Below are 24,070 nucleotides of genomic sequence, written 5' to 3'. Positions count from 1 at the left end.
CAACCCAATCAAAAAATGGGCAGAAGATCTAAATAGACATTTCTCTAAAGAAGACATACAGATGGCCAAGAGGCACATGAAAAGCTGCTCAACATCACCATTAGAGAAATGCAATCAAAACTACAATGAGGTATCAACTCACACCGGTTAGAATGGGTATCATCAGAAAATCTACAAACAACAAATGCTGGAGAGGGTGTGGAGAAAAGGGAACCCTCTTGCACTGTTAATGGGAATATAAATTGAGACTGCCACTATGGAGAACAGTATGGAGGTTTCTTAAAAACTAAAAATAGAATTACCATATGACCCAGCAATCCCACTATTGGACATATACCCAGAGAAAACCATAATTCAAAAAGACACATGTACTCCAATGTTCATTGCAGCACTATTTACTATAGCTAGGTCATGGAAGCAACCTAAACGCCTGTCAATAGACGAATGGATAAAGAAGATGTGGTACATGTATACAGTGGAATATTACTCTGCCATAAAAAGGAGTGAAGTAAGGCAGAAAGAGAAAAACAAAGATCATATATTATTAACACATATATGTGGAATCTAGAAAAATGGTACAGATGAACCAGTTTGCAAGGCAGAAAGAGAGACACAGATGTAGAGAAGAAACGTATGGACACCAAGGGGGGAAAGTGGATGTGGTCGTGTGATGAACTGGGAGATTGGGATTGACATATATACACTAATATGTATAAAATGGATAACTAATAACCCGCTGTATAAAAAAATTAAATTTAATTTAACAGTCCAACAAGACTAAATAATCATTTAGTCATTAAGCATAGTCAAGGACATTTAGTTCCTTTCCAAGGGCTGTAGATAATATTCTGAGCCATATCCTTTTAGCTGTCTTATAGATACTAAAAACCCCACCATGAGGAAGAAGTTAACCGCATGATGACCAGACTGTAGCCATGACAAAAGCTGCCACCATTCTGAGAACTGGCCTCAAAAAAAAGGGAACAAACCGAAACTGGAACTGAAGATTAACCATACTTAAAACAATCAAGATGATGCTGATCAGATCACCACACGACCAATTTCAAGATGACTGTCAGAGCTGACACTACTGTTTCTACATGTAGCCCCCTCTCTACATTCCCTGTAAAAGCTCTTGCCCACTGACTGTTGGTGGCAGTCGGCCTTTGGACAGGAGTCCACCCTCCCCCACAGGTTGCCAGCCTCTGAAATATAAAGCAAACTTTCTTTTCTACCAACCTTGTCCCTTTGTTGGCTTTTGAGAAGTGAGCAGCTGTACCCCACTTTTGGTAACAATATCTCATTGTGGTTTTGAGTTTCTTTTCCCTAATAATTAGTGATGTTGAACATCTTTTCATGTCCTTGTTGGTCATCTGTATATCTTCTTTGGAAGTGCTTTTTCAGGTCTTCTGCCCATTTTTAAATAGGGTTTTTTGGGGTTTTTTTTTGCTGTTGAGTTGTATAAGTTCTTTATATACTTTGGATATTAACCTCTTATTGGATATATGATTTGCACATATCTTCTCCCATTCAGTAGGTTGCCTTTTCATTTTTTTAAATAGATCTTTATTGGAGTATAATTGCTTCACAATACTGTGTTAGTTTCTGTTGTACACCAAAGTGAATCAGCCATATGTATATATATGTCCCCATAACCCCTCCCTCTTGAGCCTCCCTCCCATCCTCCTATCCCACCCCTCTAGGTCATCACAAAGCACCAAGCTGATCTCCCTGTGCTATGCTGCTGCTTTCCACTAGCTTTGGGAGTCTATATATGTCCATGTCACTCTCTCACTTTGTCACAGCTTACCCTTCCCCCTCCCCATATCTTCAAGTCCATTCTCTGGTAGGTCTGTGTCTTTATTCCCATCTTGCCCCTAGGTTCTTCATGACCATTTTTTTTTTAATTTCATATATATGTGTTAGCATATGGTATTTGTTTTTCTCTTCTGGCTTACTTCACTCTGTATGACAGACTCTAGGTCCATCCATCTCATTACAAATAACTCAGTTTCATTTCTTTTTATTTGCTTTTTCATTTTAATGATGGTTTCCTTCTCTGTGCAGAAAGTTTTTTGTTTTATTAGTCTCATTTGTTTATTTTTGTTTTTCTTTCCCTTGCTTTTGGAGTCAGAGCCACAGAAACATCGCGAAGACTGATTTCATTGAGGTTACTGCCTATGTTTTCTTCTAGGATGTTTATGGTTTCAAAACTTACATTCAAGTCTTTAATCCATTTTGAGTAAATTTTTGTGTATGGTGTAATATAGTGGTCTAATTCCATTCTTTTGCATGTGGCTGTCCAGTTTTCCCAACACCATTTATTGAAGAGACCGTCCTCTCCTCATTGCATGTTCTTTGTTCCTTTGTCATAAATTAATCATCCATATGTGTTTGTGTTTATTTCTGGGCTCTCAGTTCTGTTCTATTGATCTCTGTGCCTGTTTCTGTGTCAGTACCATACTGTTTTTTATTATTATAGCTTTGTAGTATAGTTTGAAATCAGAGGGTGTGATGCTTCCAGCTTTGGTCTTCTTTCTCAAGATTGTTTTAGCTATTTGGGATCTTTTGTGGTTATATACAAATTTTAGAATTGTTCTACTTCTGTGAAATATGCCATTGGAATTTTGATAGAGATTGTATTGAATCAGTAGATTGCTTTTGGTAATATGGACATTTTAACAATATTATTTCATCCAATCCATGAACACAGGATGTACATCCATTTATCTGTGTTTTCATCAATTTCTTTCATCAGTGTCTTATAGCTTTCAGTGCACAGGTCTTTCACCTTCTTGGGCCTTCTATGCTAGGGCACATAAGAAACTATGCTGGGATAATTAAGAAACAAAATAACATTCTTTATTTAGAAATAAAAATAAATTAATTAAGATGATAACACACCCACAACCTTGGTAGGAGAGGGTAGCAAAGGGAACCAGAGACTTGAGTTAGCTAAGGTTTTGTGTTATAAGCCTCAACAATGATCCCTTGCTATTGTCAGCACGCCTGTTTCTATGGTACTCAAAATGCCTTTTAAAAATATCTCCTTGGGTTTGCCTCCATAGAACCAGAAAAATTCAACATTTTATTTAGCTACAACTTGATTTTGTAATCATGTAAAGATTTTGGTATGGAAAATTAATATTATCCTAAAACAGAGATGCCGATAACTTTCATTGGGGCAGAGAATTTCCAAAATGAAAAAAAAAATTCCTTAAATAAGGGATTCTAGAATAATATATACCTGGTATTCTTGATTTTTCTCCGGGTTCTCAATTGCTTGAAATAGCTCTTCACACACATTTGGAATGATACCCTTGTTTGCCCCAAACCCAATCATGGAATAGCTTTTTCCAGAACCAGTTTGGCCATAAGCCAGGAGAGTAGTATTATAGCCTTGCCAGGCACTGTCCAGAATTCCCCTGCCAAGATCGTGGAAAACATCTCTCTGGAAAGAAGACCACAGGCATCAAGTTCAGCACTGACTTTTCACAGTACTCTTAAAATCTAATATTCTGGTTTTGGTGAGTTCCACCTTAATTAGTATCATATGACTTACTTGAAATATGACTCAGATGCTGTCTCAGAACCAGTGAAATAAAGCTGGCAACCAAAAAGGGATTTGTCAGTTTGGAAAACACTGATGACCACAAATCACCATGGATCTTCAACTAGCCAGTATTCATCAGTAATGGATTTGAGTATTTTATAGACTTGACAAAACATGGGCTGGGTCTTTAAAATTCAGCAATTAGACAAAAATTTCAAGGCACCAAGGGACACAGACCAGTCAAAGTGTTTTCTTCTTTCTCTGTATTCTTTAATCCAAACAACGTCACAAAATTCCTACACTAATTTTAACTCGCTGCTGCTGAACCTTCTTTCTTTTTTTTTTTAACAAGACCTAGTGGTTCTGAAGCCAACACACACATATACATGTGCACCCTTTGTTTTTAAGTGGCAGACACAGATGCTTGTGCCCACAATTGCTTGAAAGAGAAGATGCAGTCCGGCTTTTATTATCTATCATCTGATTATCTATTATTATCTATTATGTTATCTATAATATGAGAGATATTACCTGTTATTGCCATAGCCAGCAATAATTCTCTTATTTGAGGCTGTTTCAAAGTGTATATTCTTTTCTGTTCTCTAATATCAATAAAATAGTAAGTAAGCATTATACACTCCATTTGTTGCAATATATACATTTGTGTAATTTATATAATTTTTATTTCTGGGAAAGATGCACATACCAACGTAGTGTGATTTATATAAGGATAATAGGCAATAACCAATTTTCTTACACTATTCATTTCTCATGAGAAAGGAATAAAAAGTATTACACTATAAGTGTTAGGGGAGCTCTAGGCTTAAAATGTGGAATCTGGCCAGGGGTCTCCCAGAACATTGAGACCATACTTTTACCAGAAAAATGTATTTATGTAATAGATATCCACTTAGGAGCTATTAGCTGAACCTAAGGAGTGCTCACTAAGCTTAGTAAAGTAACTGGTTTTGCTATCTTTTTTTCCTCTGTGCTATTTGGAGATTTGGGGGAAATGCTTTTATTGCCAATTTTTATGAATTGAAAACTTCAAACAAGCAACATAGAATTTTATTAAATAAACAAAATCTTAGAGAATAGAATCATTCTGTAAATTTTGTTAGCTGTAGAGTTTTCTGTACAGATTTCCATTGAAATCTCTTTTGGGTGTCAGTGATTTGCATATTAGGTAAGCCAAGAAGTCACAGAGCTACATTTCTAGTTTCTTCCTGCTCTTCATCGTATAATCAACTACATGAAACATTTTCCTACACTACAGTATGTAAAACTATAATTCTGCAGTATCTTAATAGGTGGTCAACAAAAGATAGGGAGGATGAGAGGGAAAGCTGTTGACAAAGTTAATCAAGTCTCCTTACAGCACAGCTCTTGCAGTCTTTTAAAACTATCTTTTAAAAAACTGAGATAGAATTGACATATAACATTATACTAGTTTCAAATGTACAGCATAATGATTTGATATATGTATATATTGAGAAATAATTACCAGAATAAATTTAGTTCAGAGTTTTTGTTTGTTTGTTTTTTAATTTTTTGGCCATGTGGTGTGGCTTGTGGGATCTTAGTTCCCCAACCAGGGATCGAACCTGGGCCCTCAGCAGTGAGAGCACAGAGTCCTAACCACTGGACCACAAGGGAATTCCCCCAATTTTTTTTCTTGTGATGAGAACTTTTAAGATCTACTCTCTCAGCAACTTTCAAATATACAATACTGTATTGTTAACTACAGGTATACCTCAGAGATACTGTGGGTTCAGTTCCAAACCATCACAATAAAGCAAATAATGCAATAAAGTGAGTCACAAAAAGTTTTTGTTTTTCCCAATGCATATAAAAGTTATGTTTACACTATACTGTAATTTATTAAGTGTGCAATAGCATGATGTCTAAAAAGACAATGTGTACATCATAATTTAGAAATATTTTACTGCTCAACAATGCTAACCATCATCTGAGCCTTCATAATCTTTTTGCATAGTAACATCAAAGATCACTGATCACAGGTCACCATGAGAAATAGAAAGAAAAATTTGAAATATTGGGAGAGTTACCAAAATGTGACACAGAGACACGGAGTGAGCAACGTTGGAAAAATGGTACCAATAGACTTGCTTGATACAGGATTGCCACAAACCTTCAATTTGTTTGAAAAAAAAAGAAAGAAAGAAAGAAAAGAAAAAGAAAAAAACCCCACAACAACAACACTGTATCTGCGAAGCACAATAAAGAAAAGCACAATAAAATGAGGTCTGCCTGTATATCACCATGCTGTACATTACATCCCCAGCACTTATTTACCTTACTGGAAGTTTGTAGCTTTTGATGACCTTCACCCATTTCATCCGTGTCCCACCCCCACCCCCTTCAAACCCGACACCCAACATTAACCCCTGCCTCTGGCAACAACCAATCTGTTCTTGGTATCTAAAAGTTCATTTTTAAAAAAGATTCCACATGTAAGTGAGATCATATAGTATTTGTCTTTTTCTGTCCAACTTATTTCACTTGGTATAATGCCCCCGAGGTCCATCCATGTGTTGCAAATGGCAGGATTTCCTTCTTTTTATGGCTGAATAATATTCCATTGTGTATGTATGTATATATATGTATATATACATTTTCTTTATCCATTCGTCTGTCGATGAACACTTAGGTTGTTTCCATGTCTTGACTATTGTAAATAATACTGCAATGAATATGGGAGTGCAGATATCTTATCAAGATAGTGATTTCATTTTCTTTGGATAAACACTCAGAAGTGGGATTGCTGGATCACATAGTAGTTCCATTTTTAATTTTGAGGGGAACCTCCATACTGCCTTTCATAGTGTCTGCACCAATTTACATTCCCACCAACAGTGCACAAGGGTTCCCTTTTCTCCACACCCTCACCAACACTTATCTCTTGTCATTTTCAATGATGGCCATTCTAATGGGTGTGAGGTGACACACGTTGTGGGGTTTTTTTAATTAATTAATTTATTTATTTATTTATTTTTGGCTGTGTTGGGTCTTTGTTGCTACATGCAGGCTTTCTCTAGTTGGGGCAAACAGGGGCTACTCTTCGTTGTGGTGTGCAGGCTTCTCATTGCAGTGGCTTCTCTTGTGGAGCATGGGCTCTAGGCATGCAGGCTTCAGTAGTTGTGGCAGATGGGCTCAGTAGTTGCAGCACACGGGCTCAGTAGTTGTGGCTCACAGGCTCTAGAGCACAGCCTCAGTAGTTGTGGCGCACAGCTTAGTTGCTCTGCGACATGTGGGATCTTCCCCGACCAGGGCTTGAAGCCGTGTCCCCTGCATTGGCAGGCAGATTCTTAACCACTGCGCCACCAGGAATTCCCCACATTGCGGTTTTGATTTGCATTCCCTGATGATTAGTGATGTTGAGCACCTTTTCATGTATCTGTTGGCTGTTTGCATACCTTCTTTGAGGAAAATGTCCGTTTAATTCCTCTGTGCATTTTAAAATCAGATTTCTTTTTGCTATTGAGTTATATGAATTCTTTATATATTTTAGATATTAACCTTTTATTAATATATGATTTGTAAATATTTTCTCCTATTCTGTAAGTTGCCTTTTCATTTCGTTGATGGTTTTCTTTATGTACAGAAGTTTTTTGGGTTGAGGTACTCCCACTTATTTATTTTTGTTTTTGGTGTAAAATCCAAAATATCATTGTCAAGACTGAGGTCTAGAAGCTTACCCTCTATGTTCTCTTCTAGGAGTTTTATGGTTCCATGTCTTACATTCAAGTCTTAAATCCATTTTTTTTAAGTGGTGTAAGGTATGGGACAAGTTTTATTCTTTTGCATGTAGCTGTCCAGTTTTCTCAACACAATTTATTGAAGACTGTCCTTTCCCCAATGTGTGTTTTTGGTTCCTTTGCTGCAAATTAATTGACCATATATGCATGGGTTTATTTCTGGGCTCTCTACTCTGTTGATCTATGTGTCCATTTTCATGCCAATAGCATGCTGTTTTGATTACTATAGCTTTGCAATATAGTTTGAAACCAAGACATGTGATGCCTCCAGCTTTGTTCTTCTTTCTCAAGATTGCTTTAACTACTCAGGGTCTTTTATGGTTCCATATAAATTTAAGGATTCTTCATTCTATTTCTTTGAAAAATGCCATTGGAATTTTGATAGGGATTGCATTGAATCTGTAGATTGCTTTGGATAGTATGGACATTTTAACTATATTAATTATTCCAAGCCATGAGCACAGAATATCTTTCCCATTTATTTGTGTCTTCTTCAATTTCTTTCATCAGTGTCATAGTTTTCAGTGTACAGGTCTTTCACCTCCTTGGCTACATTTATTCCTTGGTATTTTACTCTTCTTGGGAAAAACTCTTTATTGACATAAAATTAATATTGACTAAATTCATCAGTTTAAAGCACACAGTTTCATAAGTTTTGACATATGTATTTGGCCATGTGACAACCACCACAATCAAGGTTTTTTAAAAGTTCTCTTGTGCCCCTTTGCACTTAGGCCCTTCCTCTCACTTTCAGCCCCTGATGATTTACTTTCTGTAACTATAGTTTTGTTTTTTCTAGAATTGTCATTTAAGTGGAATTGTATAGTGAACAGTCTTCTGTATATGACTTCTTTTACCTACTACAATGCTTTGAGATTCATCCATGTTGTTGCATATAATCATTAATTCCTTTTATTGCTGAATTGTATTCTATTTTATAAATGTATCATAATTTTATTATCCATTCACAAGTTGATGGGTATTTGAGTTTCTAGTTTGGGACTATTACTTATAAAGTTGCTATGGACGTTTGTATATAGGTGTTTGTGAGAACATATATTTTTATTTCTCTTCGAATTGCTGGGTTATGTGTTAAATGTATGCTTAAATTTTAAAGAAACTGCCTGTTTTCCAAAATAACTGAATCATTTACATGGCCATAGCACTGTATTAGAGTTCCAGTTGTTCCATTTATGCATGTTAACACTTGATACTGTTTTTAATTTTTGTCATTTCTCATGTATGTGTAGTATTGTGGTATTAATTCGCATTTCCCTAATGACTAATAAAGTTGGACACTTTTTCATTGGTTTTATGATATGTTGTAATTTATATAGCTCCGTTGGTGAGGTCTCTGATCAAATTTTTTGCTATTTTCTTTTTATTTTGACCATGCCATGTGGCTTGTGGGATCTTAGTTCCCAGGCCAGGGATTGAACCCAGGCCCTCAGCAGTGAAAGTACTGAGTCCTAAGCACTGGATCACTAGGGAATTCCCTGCCATTTAAAAAAAAAATTGACTTTTCTTCCTTTTTTTCCCATAGGTTGTAAGAATTCATTATATATTTTGGGTACTTTATCATATATGTTTTGCAAATATTTCCTTTCATTATGGCTTACCTTTTCATGTTCTTATTTGTATCTCTCAAAGAGCAAAATGTTTTTGTAATGGGTCTCATTTATCAAATATTTTCTTTCATGATCTGTGTCCTATCTAAGACATCTTTGCCAAATCAAGATCACTACAATTTTCTCCTATCCTTTCTTTTAGAGGTTTTATAATTTTACCTCTAAAAGTTAGGTCTATGATCTATTTTGAGTTCATTTTGTATGTGGTGTGAGGAAAGGATCAAAGTTCATATTTTTCCATACGGATATCCTATATCTCCAGCACCACTTGTTCAAAGACTTTAGTTTTGAAGAATGTTGTCACCTGTATTAGTTTGCTTGGTCTTCCATAACAAATTACCAAAAACTGGGTGACTAAAAACAACAGACATTTATTCTCTCTCAGTTCTGGAGGCTACAAGTCCAAGACCAAGGTATTGACAATGCCATGCTCTCTCTGAAGGCTGTAGGGAAGAATCTTTCCTTGCCTCTTCCTGGCTTCTGGTTGCTCCCAGCAGTTTTTGGCATTCCTTGGCTTATAGCTCCATCACTCCAATCTCTGCCCCCATTGTCACATGGCATTCTCCCTGTGTATCTGTGTGTCAAAATTTCCCTCTTAAAAGAACTGGATTTGTGGCTTACTTTAATCCAGGATGGCCTCATCTTAACTAATTACATCTGAAAATATCTTGTTTCCAAATAAGGTCACATTTTGAGGCTTTGGGTGGACATAAATTTGGGGAGACTATTCAACCTATTATAGCTCCTTTGTAAAAAAACAATTGATGGTATATGAGGATCTGTCTCTGGACACTATTCTGTTCCATTGATCTATTATCTCTGTCTTTTAGCCAATACCACAATGTCTTGATTACTGTAGGTCTATCTATAGTGAGTTTAAGTTCTTCAACTTTATTCTCTTTCAAAATAATTTTGGCTATTGTCAGTCCTTTACAATTCCATGTAAATTATTGAAACAGTGTATCAATTTCTACAAAAAATTACTGCTGGTATTTTGATTGAGATTTCTTTGAATCTATTGATCAATTTGACTTCTTAATAATGTTGAGTCTTTTGATTCATTTAAGTCTTCCTTTCAGTCATGTTTTTTTTGTTTTTGTTTTTGTTTTTTGTGGTACACGGGCCTCTCACTACTGTGGTCTCTCCTGTTGCGGAGCACAGGCTCCGGACGCACAGGCCCAGCAGCCATGGCTCACGGGCCCAGCCGCTCCGTGGCATGTGGGATCCTCCCACACCGGGGCACGAATCCGTGTCCCCTGCATCGGCAGGTGGACTCTCAATCACTGCGCCACCAGGGAAGCCCTCAGTAATGTTTTATAGTGTACAGATTTTGCACGTATTTTGTGCTTTTGATGTTATTGTAAATATTTTAATATGTTAATTTCCAATTGTTCACTGCTAGAATAGAGAGATACTATCGATTTTTGTATATTGACCTTGCTAAACACACTTATTCACTATAATAGCTTTTTCTTCACTTTTTGGGTAGATTCCTTAGGGTTTTTTGCATAGATAATTATGTTTTCTGCAAATAGTTTTACTTCTTCATTTTCAATCTGCATATCATTCACTTCCTATTAATTGACTTACTGCCCTGGCTAGGGCCTGCAGTAGATGTTGTATAGAAATGATGAGATTGGACCTCCTTGCCTTGTCCCCATTCTTAGGGGCAACATATTCATTGTTTCACCATCAAATGTTATGTTATCTATGTACTGAGGGAAGTTTTATTTCTAGGAGGCTTCCTCCGATTTTATGTTTGCTGAGAGTTTTATCATGATTGGGTGTTGAGTTTTCTCAATTGCTTTTTCTGCATCTGATCACATTCCCAGGAAAAGAAGTCCCACTTGACAACAATGTATTTTTAAAAATATACTGTTGGATTCTATTTGCTAAAGTTTTGTTAACAATGTTTGTCCCTATGTTTATGAAGGGTATTGATCTGTAGTGTTTTTGTAGTATTTGGCTGGTTTTGGTGTAATATTGGCCTCAGAAAATGAATGGTCCTTCTATCATCTACAAGATTTTTTTTTTTTTCAGAATTCTCATTATTTCTTCCTTTAGTAGAATTTACAGAAAAGTCATCTGGGCTTAGTTTTTGGGGGGAGAAGTTTAACTATAAATTCAATTTCTTTAATAGATATAGAGCTACTTGAGTTATCTATTTCTTTTTGTGTGAACTTCAGTAGACTGTGTCCATTTCATCTATGTTTTTAAATTTATCAGCATTAAGTTGTTCATAATATTCTCTTATTATTTTTTTAATGTCTGTAAGATTTGAAGTAACATCTCTCTTTCATTTCTCATCTTGGTACTTTGTATCTTTTTTTCCTTGATGATCAATTTGGCTACACGTTTATCAACTTTATTGTTATTTTCAAAGAACCAGGTTTTAATAGATTTTTATCTATTATTTTACTGTCTTAAGTTAATCTTTCTTATTTCTTCCTCTTTTGCTTTGTCTATACTCTTCTTTTTCTAAATTCTTAGGTGGAAGCTTAGACTGTTGATTTGAGATTGTTCTTCTCTAATATAATCATTTAATGCTATAAAATTTCCTCTAAGCCCTGCTATAGCTGCATCCCACAAATTTTGATGTTTTGATTTTCATTCAGTTCAAAATATTTACTAATTTCCCTTATGGTTTATTCCCTGACCTATGGATTGTATAGAAATCTGCTATTTTTTAAATATCTGAGGAGTTTCCTAATACCTTTCTGTCATTTCTTTCTAGTTTAATTCCACTGTGGTTGGAGAATGTAATTTGTATGATTTCAGTTATCTTACACTTATTGAGACTCGTTTAATGACCCAGAATATGATCTAACATAAAGAAAGTTCCATGTTCACTCAAAAAAAGTGTGTAGTGCTGTGGTTGAATGGGGGTAGCGGAATTGTTCTATAATTGTCAGTTAGGTTGATGATATTGTTCTGGTCTTCTATAATATTATTGATTTGGGGTTATTTGTTCTGTTACTCAGAGAGGAGTGATGAAGTCACCAATCACAATTGTAGATTTGTCTATTTCTCCAATTTCTATCAGTTTCTGTTTCATGTACTTTGAAGTTCTGTTATTAGGTACATACCCGTTTAGGATAGTATGTCTTCTTAGTGAACTGATTACTTTATCATTATGAAATATTCCTTGTCGTGAAGTCCACTTTGTGTGATGTAAATATAGCCTCTGCAGTTTTCTTTCTCTTAGTGTTTACATGGATATCTATTTATTTATATTTAAATTGGGTTTATGTAAACAGATGTAGTTGGATCCAGCTTTTCCTACCAAATCTGATCATCTGTACCATTTAATTGGCATGTTTATTTACATTTGATAAAATAATCAATGGTTGGCATTAAATTTGCCATCTTGTTATTTGTATTCTATTTGTCTCATCTCCTCTGTTTTTTTCTCTCCCTCTTTTCCTGCCACATTTTGAGTTTGTTTCATAATTCCATTTCCCCACACTTGACTCATTAGTTATATTTTTGTTGATTGATTTTTTTATTCATTACTCTAGGGCAGTGGTTCTCAAAGTGCATTCCCAGGAGATCCTTGAAATCCTTTCAGTGCACTTGTGAAGTTAGACCTACTTGACAGAGAGTATTTTGGGGGGTGGTTTAACAAAGGTTATAATATTTGGGCTGAATTTTTAAAGATGAGTACGTAAACAAGAAGAACAGAGACAAAAGGTTGGGAGGAAGTGAACAGAACCTCAGTAACAGTTATTTGTAGTGACGTGGATGGACCTAGAGTCTGTCATACAGAGTGAAGTAAGTCAGAAAGAGAAAAACAAACACCGTATGCTAACACATATATATGGAATCTAAGAAAAAAAAAAAGGTCATGAAGAACCTAGGGGCAAGATGGGAATAAAGACACAGACCTACTAGAGAATGGACTTGAGGATATGGGAGGGGGAAGGGTGAGCTGTGACAAAGGGAGAGAGTGGCATGGACATACATACACTACCATACATAAAATAGATAGCTAGTGGGAAGCAGCCGCATAGTGCAGGGAGATCAGCTCTGTGCTTTGTGACCACCTAGAGGGGTGGGATAGGGAGGGTGGGAGGGAGGGAGACGCAAGAGGGAAGAGCTATGGGAACATATGTATATGTATAACTGATTCACTTTGTTATAAAGCAGAAACTAATACACGATTGTAAAGCAATTATACTCCAATAAAGATGTTAAAAAAGAAAAAAAAAAAAAAGAACCTCAGTGACCTATGGGACAATCTCAAGCATACATGTAACTAGAGTCACAGAAGGAATAGGAGAGACAAAAATACTTGGAGAAATTTTGTTTGAAATTTTTTCAAAATTTGATGGAAATTACAAACCCACAGATTCAAGAAGCTTAATGAGCTCTGTCCAGATTGAAATGACCATTTTTCCTTTGTACCCCATTGTATCCCATACATATTTTTATCACAGAAACTAACATTTGAATGCACTTTTTTGCCTGTCTCCCTACAGCAAATTGTGAGCAACTTTAAGGCAGAATAGTGCATGGCATATGATAAATACTCAATAAACCAAAGTTCTCAAATGCTGAGTGCCGTGCAATTTTGCTTATCTCAGAGAAGGAAATATAATTGACTTGACTGACATTCCTTTTTCAAAATATGTCAGTACATTGGAAAATAACTGACTTGAGTGTCTAAATATTTATTTAGACAATAGCTGCACTTTTGGACCTCATGATTAACATGAAAAGGAATAAATTTAAAACCAAACTCTCATATGGAAGCATATATTGTAGTATGCTTGCATAAAAATAATTGTACCGGTATATTGTTAACACTTTATTTTTTAAAAAAAACTACCATTGAAGTTGTTTTAAAGCAACTTACCTGGCCTGCAACTTACCTGGCCTGCAAATTTACTGCTAGGATCAGCTGAAATAAACACACCATCTTTATCCTTTTGAAATCCATTGTGAGACAAGTATGCCAGGTCAAAAGTAAATGTCTTCGTATGTTCTGGATTCTTAGGGCCTTGTATAATGGTAGTGGTCCTGGAATGCATGGAAATCACACATTTGCTCCCAGAATTCTTCTCTCTCTATAGTCAAATTACAAATTCAGAGTCAATCGTTACAGTTTTTCTGTCATCTGATTGTTTTTCAGGTCTTTACATCTAGTAAGAAATTAAGCCAATAACTTATCATTTATTCATTTTGTTCTCTAATTATGTTATTCTTAGCAGCTATTATGACAACAGTTGCTCTTATACTTCCTCAGAAATTTTAAAAGGTTTGTCTCTAGTCATATTAAATTTCTGAGAATAGCATATCTAACACTCAACTATACTAATAGCATAAACTATAGCATCAGAGATCCATTTCCAACATGACAATGTAAGAAGCTCCAGTGTCCCACTCCCCAGAAAAACTGGTGAAAATTTTTAATGAAAAAAATGAAAATGAAAAAATTTAAAGCCTCTGGAAATGGTTCTAAAAGCAAACAGCCAATGAAGAAAGATCTATTCAATAAAATCTATCAAAATTTGGTAAGAAAGGAGAGTTTGTGTTGTTTAAGCAAGACTATTCCTTCCCTCTCCATTGCCAGCTCAGCAAAGCAGAGATGACTTCAGATTGCTAGAGCTAAGAACACAGGGTTCCCTTTCTCCCCAGATCCCAGTAGGAGGGATTTATTCCTAGGAGGAGAATATCAGCATTTCTCACCTTGCCCCCATCTACCTGTGGCTGAGGCTAAGTATAGGTAAGTATAGGTGAGAGGTGAGAGTTCCTTCTTCTACCTAGGTTCCACTCATGGAACAGAGACTCTACTTTGGTTGCAGCATGCTGAGAATACTGGGGTGCTGATCACCCTTGCCTGGCTCCTGAGGTAGTCGTTCTATACCAAAAGAGACAAACTGAGAGGGTTGCAGGCTGCTGTTCTACATTCACCAAGTGCTGGGCTTCTAGAGCAGGGGTGTCATACAGAGTAGCTTGCTGTTGTCCCCACCCACAAATCCAGAGCCCTGGTTTAGAGATCTTGCCTGGGCAGATAGCACCTAATCTCTTCCCAAAGGAACTGACTTCATTTGCCCCCTTAGAGAAGTTCAACCCTAAGGGCACTCTTAAGAACAGAGGTGGCTGTGATGAAAGGCAATTGGGAGATTCAAGAAACAGGTTAAAGTACAGGCCCTCTAGTTTACAGGGGAGGAACCCACCTGGACACTGAAAAAAATATCAAGCACTGATCTCAGAAGTTAAACTTTTCAAAAGAACCAGAATTTGATTGAATTAGTTTGTAGAGCAATTTATGCCCAATGTCATTGTTGAAAACAACACAGCAATCAATCAACTATCATTGGAGTTTGCAGCTTGGTGTGGTCAAGAGGGAAAGGGAGCCCTACAAAAACTGTTACCATCCCAGGGTAACAAGGGCATACCCAAAGCTGTGTCTTCTTGAGGAGCAACAAAAAAAGTAGGGGTTGGGGGGCATGTTTGGTATTTTCACCATTAAGCTTCATTGCCATAAACATATTTGCTGCACACATTTTCACCACAAATATTTTTGGTGCATAACTAACTGGCCATAAAGCAATTCTGCCATGCCAGATAAAATTAAATGGTTGACAGTTTGCTTTCAATTGGTTTAAATGCATTAGCATTTCTTCCTGTTATCCACATTACTGAAGGCTTTAACCACCAGTGACGATGATTTATTTGCTCCAAGAGTTTGTTTTCTTATTTTTTTAATAAGGTATTTAAAAATTTTTTTGTGCTCCCCCCACCTTTTTAGGTTTTGATTTTCTTTTTTTTTTTTTTAAAAATTATTTGGTTGCACCGGGTCTTAGTTGTGGCAAGTGGGCTCCTTAGTTGTGGCTTGCTGGCTCCTTAGTTGTGGCAGGGGTGTCCTTAGTTGTGGCATGCAAACTCTTAGTTGCAGCAAGCATGTGGGATCTAGTTCCCTGACCAGGGATCAAATCCAGGCCCCCTGAATTGGGAGTGCGTAGTCTTAACCACTGTGCCACCAGGAAAGTCCCTGTTTTCTTATTTTGAAACACACTACATTAGAGAAGAAAGAAGCTGAGGGCCTCAAAGGCACAGGGTTGAAACATTTCCCAGAGAACTTTGGAACACCTATCAAGGGACATGTGACAATATGCCAAGAACAAACAACAGTGTAGAGGCTTTCACAACACACCAAAGCTTAGTTACAAATACGTATCCTAGTGTTTGGGAACTGATACCTCTCTTAATGAAGGAAGAAATTTTAGTGAAAATGAAAAAAGTTCAATGCCAAATGAGAAGACTAATCAACAAGTAAAAAAAAAAAAAAAAAGCATGATACCATAAATGAAAGACTTCAAAGATAAGTGCTTTAGGTACAAGCCACAAAATAAAATCAGTTATTTGTGCAGTATTGCTAAGAATCTACACATAACTTAAATGCAATCAAATATTTTGTATTTTGAAATAGTCTTTTAATGTCCCTCTTTTCTTTTTCATTATTTTATTTTTTTTATGGCAAAATTACCCTATGGCCAACTAGTTATGTGGTGAAAATGATTGTGGCAAAGAAGTTTACAGCAAAAGTACCTAGAACCTGGTGGGAGATAAGACTTAACTAAAATAATCCAGCCAATCACTAAACAAATAAACAAGCAAATAACAATAACAAGTTACAGAGGGGTGGGAGGACCAGTACCCAGGCTTGTTACAATATATTATCTAAAATGTCCAGTTTCCCTAAAAAACTGTGAGGCATGCAAAGAAATAGGAAAGTAAGACCTACACATTGGAAAAAAAGCAGGCAACAGAAGTAACCAGATGCTGGAGTTATCAGAAAAATACTTAAAGTAACAATTATAAATATATTCACAGAACTAAAGGAAACCAGATTAAAGAACTAAAGGAAGGATTATAAAGGAATAGTATAAACAATTGATTACATTAGATAATTTAGATGAAATGGACAAATTCTTAGACACAAACTATTGAAACAGACTCAAGAAGAAATAGACAATCATCTGAATAGACCTATAACAAATGAAGAGATGGTAGTAAAAAAACAACAAATAAAACTACTCATGAAGAAATGGCTTGACTGCTTAATTCTATCAAACATTTACAGAATTAATACCAATTCTTCATAAACTCTTCTAAAATATAGAAGAGGGAATACTCCCCAACTTATTTTTATGAAGCCAGTATTACCCTGATACCAAATCCAGATAAAGACATCACAAGAAAATAAAACTACAGACCAATATCTCTTATAAATATGGATGCAAGAATCCCCGACAAATTATTACCAACGTGAATCTAGCAACATATAAAAAGAATTATACACCGTAACAAAATGAGATTTATCCTAGGGATACAAGGTTGGTTTAACATATGAAAATGATTCTATTGATCATGTTTTTTATTTTCTATATTTATGAAATTCTACATCCCTGGGGCCTGGAGAGATTGTCCCTCCCAGGGCTAATGAATTTGTAAAGATAGCAAAAAACTTACCTTTCATGCAAACCAACCAACCCAAAGCCCACATCCCAAACACCTCCTTTATCTAACTCACACACCAAGCCAATATTTTCCTCACCTTACATCACCCCAGGGCCAGGTACCTGAAAAGTAGGCTGCACGCATGGAAGCTACTCAAACTGTCCAATCCTAAGATTGCTCAAATTTGCCTACCATGCCTTGCCCATTCCTTCCTGTGGAAACCATCATAAGGCTGTGGGCCATGCATTCTTTTCTCCAGCCTTCTGACCAACTTTGATACTTCCCCATGTGGCTGTGTGGAATGCTCCTTTCTCTTGAGAATTATAAGGCAGTTGTCACTAAATCTGTCACCTTAATATACCTGATTAAAACAAATCTTGGGTACACTTTCAAATAATGATTAATGTAATACATATCAATAGAATAAAACCAAAAAAATCACACATCTCAAGATGCAGAAAATGCATTTGACAAAATCCAACACCCTTTCATGATAAAAACACTCAACAAATCAGAAATAGAATGGAATTTCTTCAATCTCAGAAGGGGCATCCATGAAAAACCCACGACTAATATCACACTTAATAGTCAAGGCTGCCTATTACCCCCTAAGATCAGGACGAAGACAAGGATTTCTATTCTTGACATCACTATTCAATATTGTATTGGAGGATCTAGCCAGGGCAATTAGGCAGGAAAAAGAAACAAAAGGCATCCAGATAGGAAAGGAAGAAGTAAAATGATTGCTCTTTGCAGATGACGTGATCTTAGAAAATCCTAAGGAATCCACTAAAAACTATCAGAATGAGTTCAGTAAGTTTGCAGGATGTAAAATCAATATACAATAATCAACTGTATTTCTCTACACTTTAAACGAACAATCTGAAAAGGAAATTAAGAAAATTTCATTTCTAATACTACCAAAAAGAATAAAATCTTTAAGAATAAAGTTAACAAAAAAGTACAAAACATATACTCTGAATACTACAAAACACTGTGGGAATTTGAAACATTGTTTCTAAAAATTAGAAAAACACCCCATTTCATAGATCAAAAGACTTGGCATTATTATGATAATGCTCCCCAAATTGATGAACATTCAATGCAATCTCTTTCAGAATCCCACCTGACTTCTTTGTAGAAATTGACAAGCTGATTGTAAAATTCATATGGAACTGCCAGGCATCCAGAATAGCCAAAACAATCTTTAAAAAGAAGAAAAAAGTAGGATTCACACCAACTTCACAATTCAGTACAACCAACAGTGATCAAGTGTGTGTGGTACTGGCACAATGACAGACATACAGACTAATGTAATGAAGTGGAGAATCCAGATATAAACCCAAACATCTGTGATCAACTGATTTTCAACAAGGCTGCCAAAATGGAGAAAGAATAGACTTTAGAAGGAATGGTGCTGGGAAAACACAACGGCCACATGCAAAAGAATGAACTTGGATCCTTACCTCCATCATATATAAAAATCAACTCAAAATGGACCAAAGCCCTAAATGTAAGAGCTAAAACTAAAAAAGAAAACATAAATCTTCATGACATTGGATTGGGCAAAGAGAGATATAACATCAAAAGCACATTTTTTTAAAAAAATGGACTCCAAAATAAAAACTTTTGTGTTTCAAAGGATGAAAAGATGACCCTTTGAATGGGAGAAAATTTGCAAATCACATATCCAGTAAGAAATTGTATTAGAATATATAAAGAACAGTTCAATATAAAAAGATAACCAAATATAAAAATGAGCAAAGGATCTGCACAGACATTTCCCCAAGGGAGATATACTAATAGGCAATAGTACATGAAAAGATGCATGACATCATTAGTCACCAGGAAAATGCACATCAAAACAGTGAGACACCACTTCACACCAACTAGAATGGCTATAATGAAGTAAGATAACAAGTGTTAGCCTGGATTAGAGAAACTGGAACCCTCATACACTGCTAGTAGTAGTATAAAATGGTGCATCTGCTTTGGAAAACTGTGGCAATTCCTCAAATGATAACATAGAGTTACTATATGACTCAGCAGTTCCATGCCTAGGTATATAACCAAATGAAAACGTGTCCACACAAAAACTTGTTAACAAATGTTTATAGCAACATGATTCATAATAGCTAACAGATGGAAACAACCCTGACACCAAATAGCTGAGAAATGGATGAACAAAATGTGGTATATCCATACAATGGATTATCCAGCCATAAAGAAATGAATTTTTGACATATGCTACAACATGGATAAACCTTGAACACATTATGCTGAGTGAAAGAAGGCAGTCATAAAAGACTATATAATTCCATTTATACAAATTGTACAGACCAGGGAAATGCAGAAACAGGGATTAGTTTAATGGTTGTTTAGGACTGGGGGAATAAGGATGATAGCTAAAGAGTACAGACATCCTGGGCCTGAAACCAAGATGGCGGAGTAGACGGATGTGCTCTCACTCCGTCTTGTGAGAACACCAGAATCACAACTAGCTGCTGGACAATCATCGAGAGGAAGACACTGGAACTCACCAAAAGATACCCCACATCCAAAGACAAAGGAGAAGCCACAATGAGATGGTAGGAGAGGCGCAATCACAGCAAAATCAAATCCCACAACTGCTGGGTGGGTGACTCACAGAGTGGAGAACACTTATACCACAGAAGTCCACCCACTGGAGTGAAGGTTCTGAGCCCCATGTCAGGCTTCCCAACCTGGGGGTCTGGCAACGGGAGGAGGAATTCCTAGAGAATCAGACTTTGAAGGCTAGTGGGATTTGACTGCAGGACTTCAACAGGACTGGGGGAAACAGAGACTCCACTCTTGGGGGGGCACACACAAAGTAGTGTGCACATTGGGATCCAGGGGACAGAGCAGTGAACCCAGGGGAGACTGAACCAGACATACCTCCTAGTGTTGGAGAGTCTCCTGCAGAGGTGGAGGGTGGCTGTGGCTCACCATGGGGACAAGCACACTGGCAGCAGAAGTTCTGGGAAGTACTTGGCGTGAGCCCGCACAGTCTGCCATTAACTCCACCAAAGAGCCCAGGCAGGCTCCAGTGTGGGGCTGCCTCAGGCCAAACAACTAACAGGGAGGGAACCCAGCCCCACCCATCAGCAGTCAAGCGGATTAAAGTTTTACTGAGGTCTGCCCACCAGAGCAACACCCAGCTCTACCCACCACCAGTCCCTCCCATCAGGAAACCTGCGCAAACCTCTTAGATAGCCTCATCCACCAGAGGGCAGACAGCAGAAGCAAGAAGAACTACAATCCTGCAGCCTGTGGAACAAAAACCACATTCACAGAAAGACAGGATGAAAAGGCAGAGGGCTAAGTATCAGATGAAGGAGCAAGATAAAACCCCAGAAAAACAACTAAATGAAGTGGAGATAGGCAACCTTCCAGAAAAAGAATTCAGAATAATGAGAGTGAAGATGATCCAGGACTTCGGAAAAACAATGATAGTAAAGATGATCCAGAATCTTGGAAATAGAATGGAGGCATGGATTGAGAAAATACAAGAAATGTTTAACAAAGGTCTAGAAGAACTAAAGAACAAACAAACAGAGATGACCAACACAATAACTGAAATGAAAATTACACTAGAAGGAATCAATAACAGAATAACTGAGGCAGAAGAACGGATAAGTGACCTGGAAGACAGAATGGTAGAATTCACTGCCACAGAATAGAATAAAGAAAAAAGAATGAAAAGAAATGAAGACAGCCTAAGAGACCTCTGGGACAACATTACACGTTACAACATTCACATTATAGGGGTCCCAGAAGAAGAAGAGAGAGAGAAAGGACCAGAGAAAAAATTTCAAGAGATTCTAGTCAAAAACTTCCCTAACATGGAAAAGGAAATTGCCACCCAAGTCCAGGAAGTGCAGTGAGTCCCATACAGGATAAACCCAAGGAGAAACACACCAAGACACATAGTAATCAAACTGGCAAAAATTAAAGACAAAGAAAAACTATTGAAAGCAGCAAGGGAAAAATGACAAATAACATACAAGGGAACTCCCATAAGGTTAACAGCTGATTTCTCAGCAGAAACTCTACATACCAGAAGGGCGTGGCATGATATACATAAAGTGATTAAAGGGAAGAACCTACAGCCAAGATTACTCTACCCGGCAAGGATCTCATTCAGATTCAAAGGAGAAATCAAAAGCTTTACAGACAAGCAAAAGCTAAGAGAATTCAGCACCACCAAACTAGCTCTACCACAAATGCTAAAGGAACTTCTCTAAGTGGGAAACACAAGAGAAGAAAAGGACCTACAAAAACAAACCCAAAACAATTAAGAAAATTGTCATAGGAACATACATATCAATAATTACCTTAAACGTGAATGGATTAAATGTTCCAACCAAAAGACACAGGCTTGATGAATGGATACAAAAACAAGACCCATATATATGCTGTCTACAAGAGACCCCCTTCAGACCTAGGGACACATACAGACTGAAAGTGAGGGGATGGAAAAACTTATTCCATGCAAACGGAAATCAAAAGAAAGCTGGAGTAGCAATACTCATATCAGATAAAATAGACTTTAAAATAAAGAAGTTACAAGAGACAAGGAAGGACACTATATAATGATCAACAGATCAATCCAAGATGATATAACAATTATAAATATATACGCACCCAACATAGGAGCACCTCAATACATAAGGTAACTGCTAACAGCTGTAAAAGAGGAAATTGACAGTAACACAATAATAGTGGGGGACTTTAACATCTCACACCAATAGACAGATCATCCAAAATGAAAATAAATATGGAAACAGAAGCTTTAAATGACACAATAGAACAGATACATTTAATTGATATTTATAGGACAGTCCATCCAAAAACAGCAGATTACACTTTCTTCTCAAGTGTGCCCGGAACATTCTCCAGGATAGATCACACCATCGGTCACAAATCAAGCCTCAGTAAATTTAAGAAAACTGAAATCATCTCAAGCATCTTTTCTGATCACAATGCTATGAGATTAGAAATGAATTACAGGGGAAAAGACGTAAAAAACACATGGAGGCTAAAACTACGTTACTAAATAACCAAGAGATCACTGAAGAAATCAAAGAGGAAATCAAAAAATACCTAGAGACAAATGACAATGAAAACACAACAATCCAAAACCTACGGGATACAGCAAAAGCAGTTCTAAGAGGGAATTTTATAGCTATACAAGCCTACTTCAAGAAACAAGCAAAATCTCAAATAAATAACCTAACCTTACACCTAAAGGAACTAGAGAAAGAGGACAAACAAAACCCAAAGTTAGAAGAAGGAAAGAAATCCTAAAGATCAGAACAGAAATAAATGAAATAGAAACAAAGAAAACAATAGCAGAGATCAATAAAATTAAAAGCTGGTTCTTTGAGAAGATAAACAAAATTGATAAACCATGAAGATAAAAAAAATGATAAACCTTTAGCCAGAATCAAGAAAAAGAGGGAGAGGACTCAAATCAATAAAATTAGAAATGAGAAAGGAGAAGTTGCAACAGACACCACAGAAATACAAAGCATCCTAAGAGACTACTACAAGCAACTCTGCCAATAAAATGGACAACCTGGAAGAAATGGACAAATTCTTAGAAAGGTATAACCTTCCAAGACTGAACCAGGAAGAAATAGAAAATATGAACAGACCAATCACAAGTAATGAAATTGAAACTGTGATTAAAAATCTTCCAACAAACAAAAGTCCAGGACCAGATGGCTTCACAGGTGAATTCTATCAAACATTTAGAGAAGAGCTAACACCCATCCTTCTCAAACTCTTCCAAAAAATTGCAGAGGAAGGAACACTCCCAAACTCTTTCTACAAGGCACCATCACCCTGATACCAAAACCAGACAAAAATACTACAAAAAAAGAAAACTGCAGACCAATATCACTGATGAATGTAGATGCAAAAATCCTCAACAAAATACTAGCAAACAGAATCCAACAACACATTAAAAGGATCATACACCATGATCAAGTGGCATTTATCCCAGGGATGCAAAGATTCTTCAATATACAGAAATCAATCAGTGTGATACACCTTATTAACAAATTGAAGAATAAAAACCATATGATCATCTCAATAGATGCAGAAAAAGCTTTTGACAAAATTCAACACCCACTTATGATAAAAACTCTCCAAAAAGTGGGATAGAAGGAACCTCCTACCTCAACATAATAAAGGCCATATACGACAATCCCACAGCAAACATCATTCTCAATGGTGAAAAACTGAAAGCATTTCCTCTAAGATCAGGAACAAGACAAGGATGTCCACTCTCACCACTATTATTCAACATAGTTTTGGAAGTCCTAGCCTCGGCAATCAGAGAAGAAAAAGAAATAGAAGGAAAACAAATTGGAAAAGAAGTAAAACTGTCACTGTTTGCAGATAACATGAGACTATACATAGAGCATCCTAAAGATGCTACCAGAAAACTACTAAAGCTAATCAATGAATTTGGTAAAGTTGCAGGATACAGAATTAATGCACAGAAATCTCTTGCATTCCTATACACTAACAACGAAAGGTCAGAAAGAGAAATTAAGGAAACAATCCCATTTACCACTGCAACAAAAAGAATAAAGTACCTAGGAATAAACCTACCT

General features: G+C 36.5%; 1 protein-coding gene across 1 annotated transcript in view; it reads right to left on the bottom strand.

Moving 5' to 3' along the window:
- LOC102984258 (kinesin-like protein KIF28P) overlaps positions 1-24,070 on the bottom strand; it is an 85,135-nt gene that overhangs the window by 57,128 nt on the left and 3,937 nt on the right. Inside the window, 2 exon segments of the mRNA XM_028488120.2 lie at positions 3,248-3,451; positions 13,832-14,026. Coding sequence (XP_028343921.1) covers positions 3,248-3,451; positions 13,832-14,026 — 399 coding nt within the window.

Source organism: Physeter macrocephalus, chromosome 4 (assembly GCF_002837175.3).
Source record: "Physeter macrocephalus isolate SW-GA chromosome 4, ASM283717v5, whole genome shotgun sequence".
Classification (NCBI taxonomy): domain Eukaryota; kingdom Metazoa; phylum Chordata; class Mammalia; order Artiodactyla; family Physeteridae; genus Physeter; species Physeter macrocephalus.
Note: the sequence above shows the minus strand (reverse complement) of the source record. Positions and strands in the feature narration are given on the sequence as shown.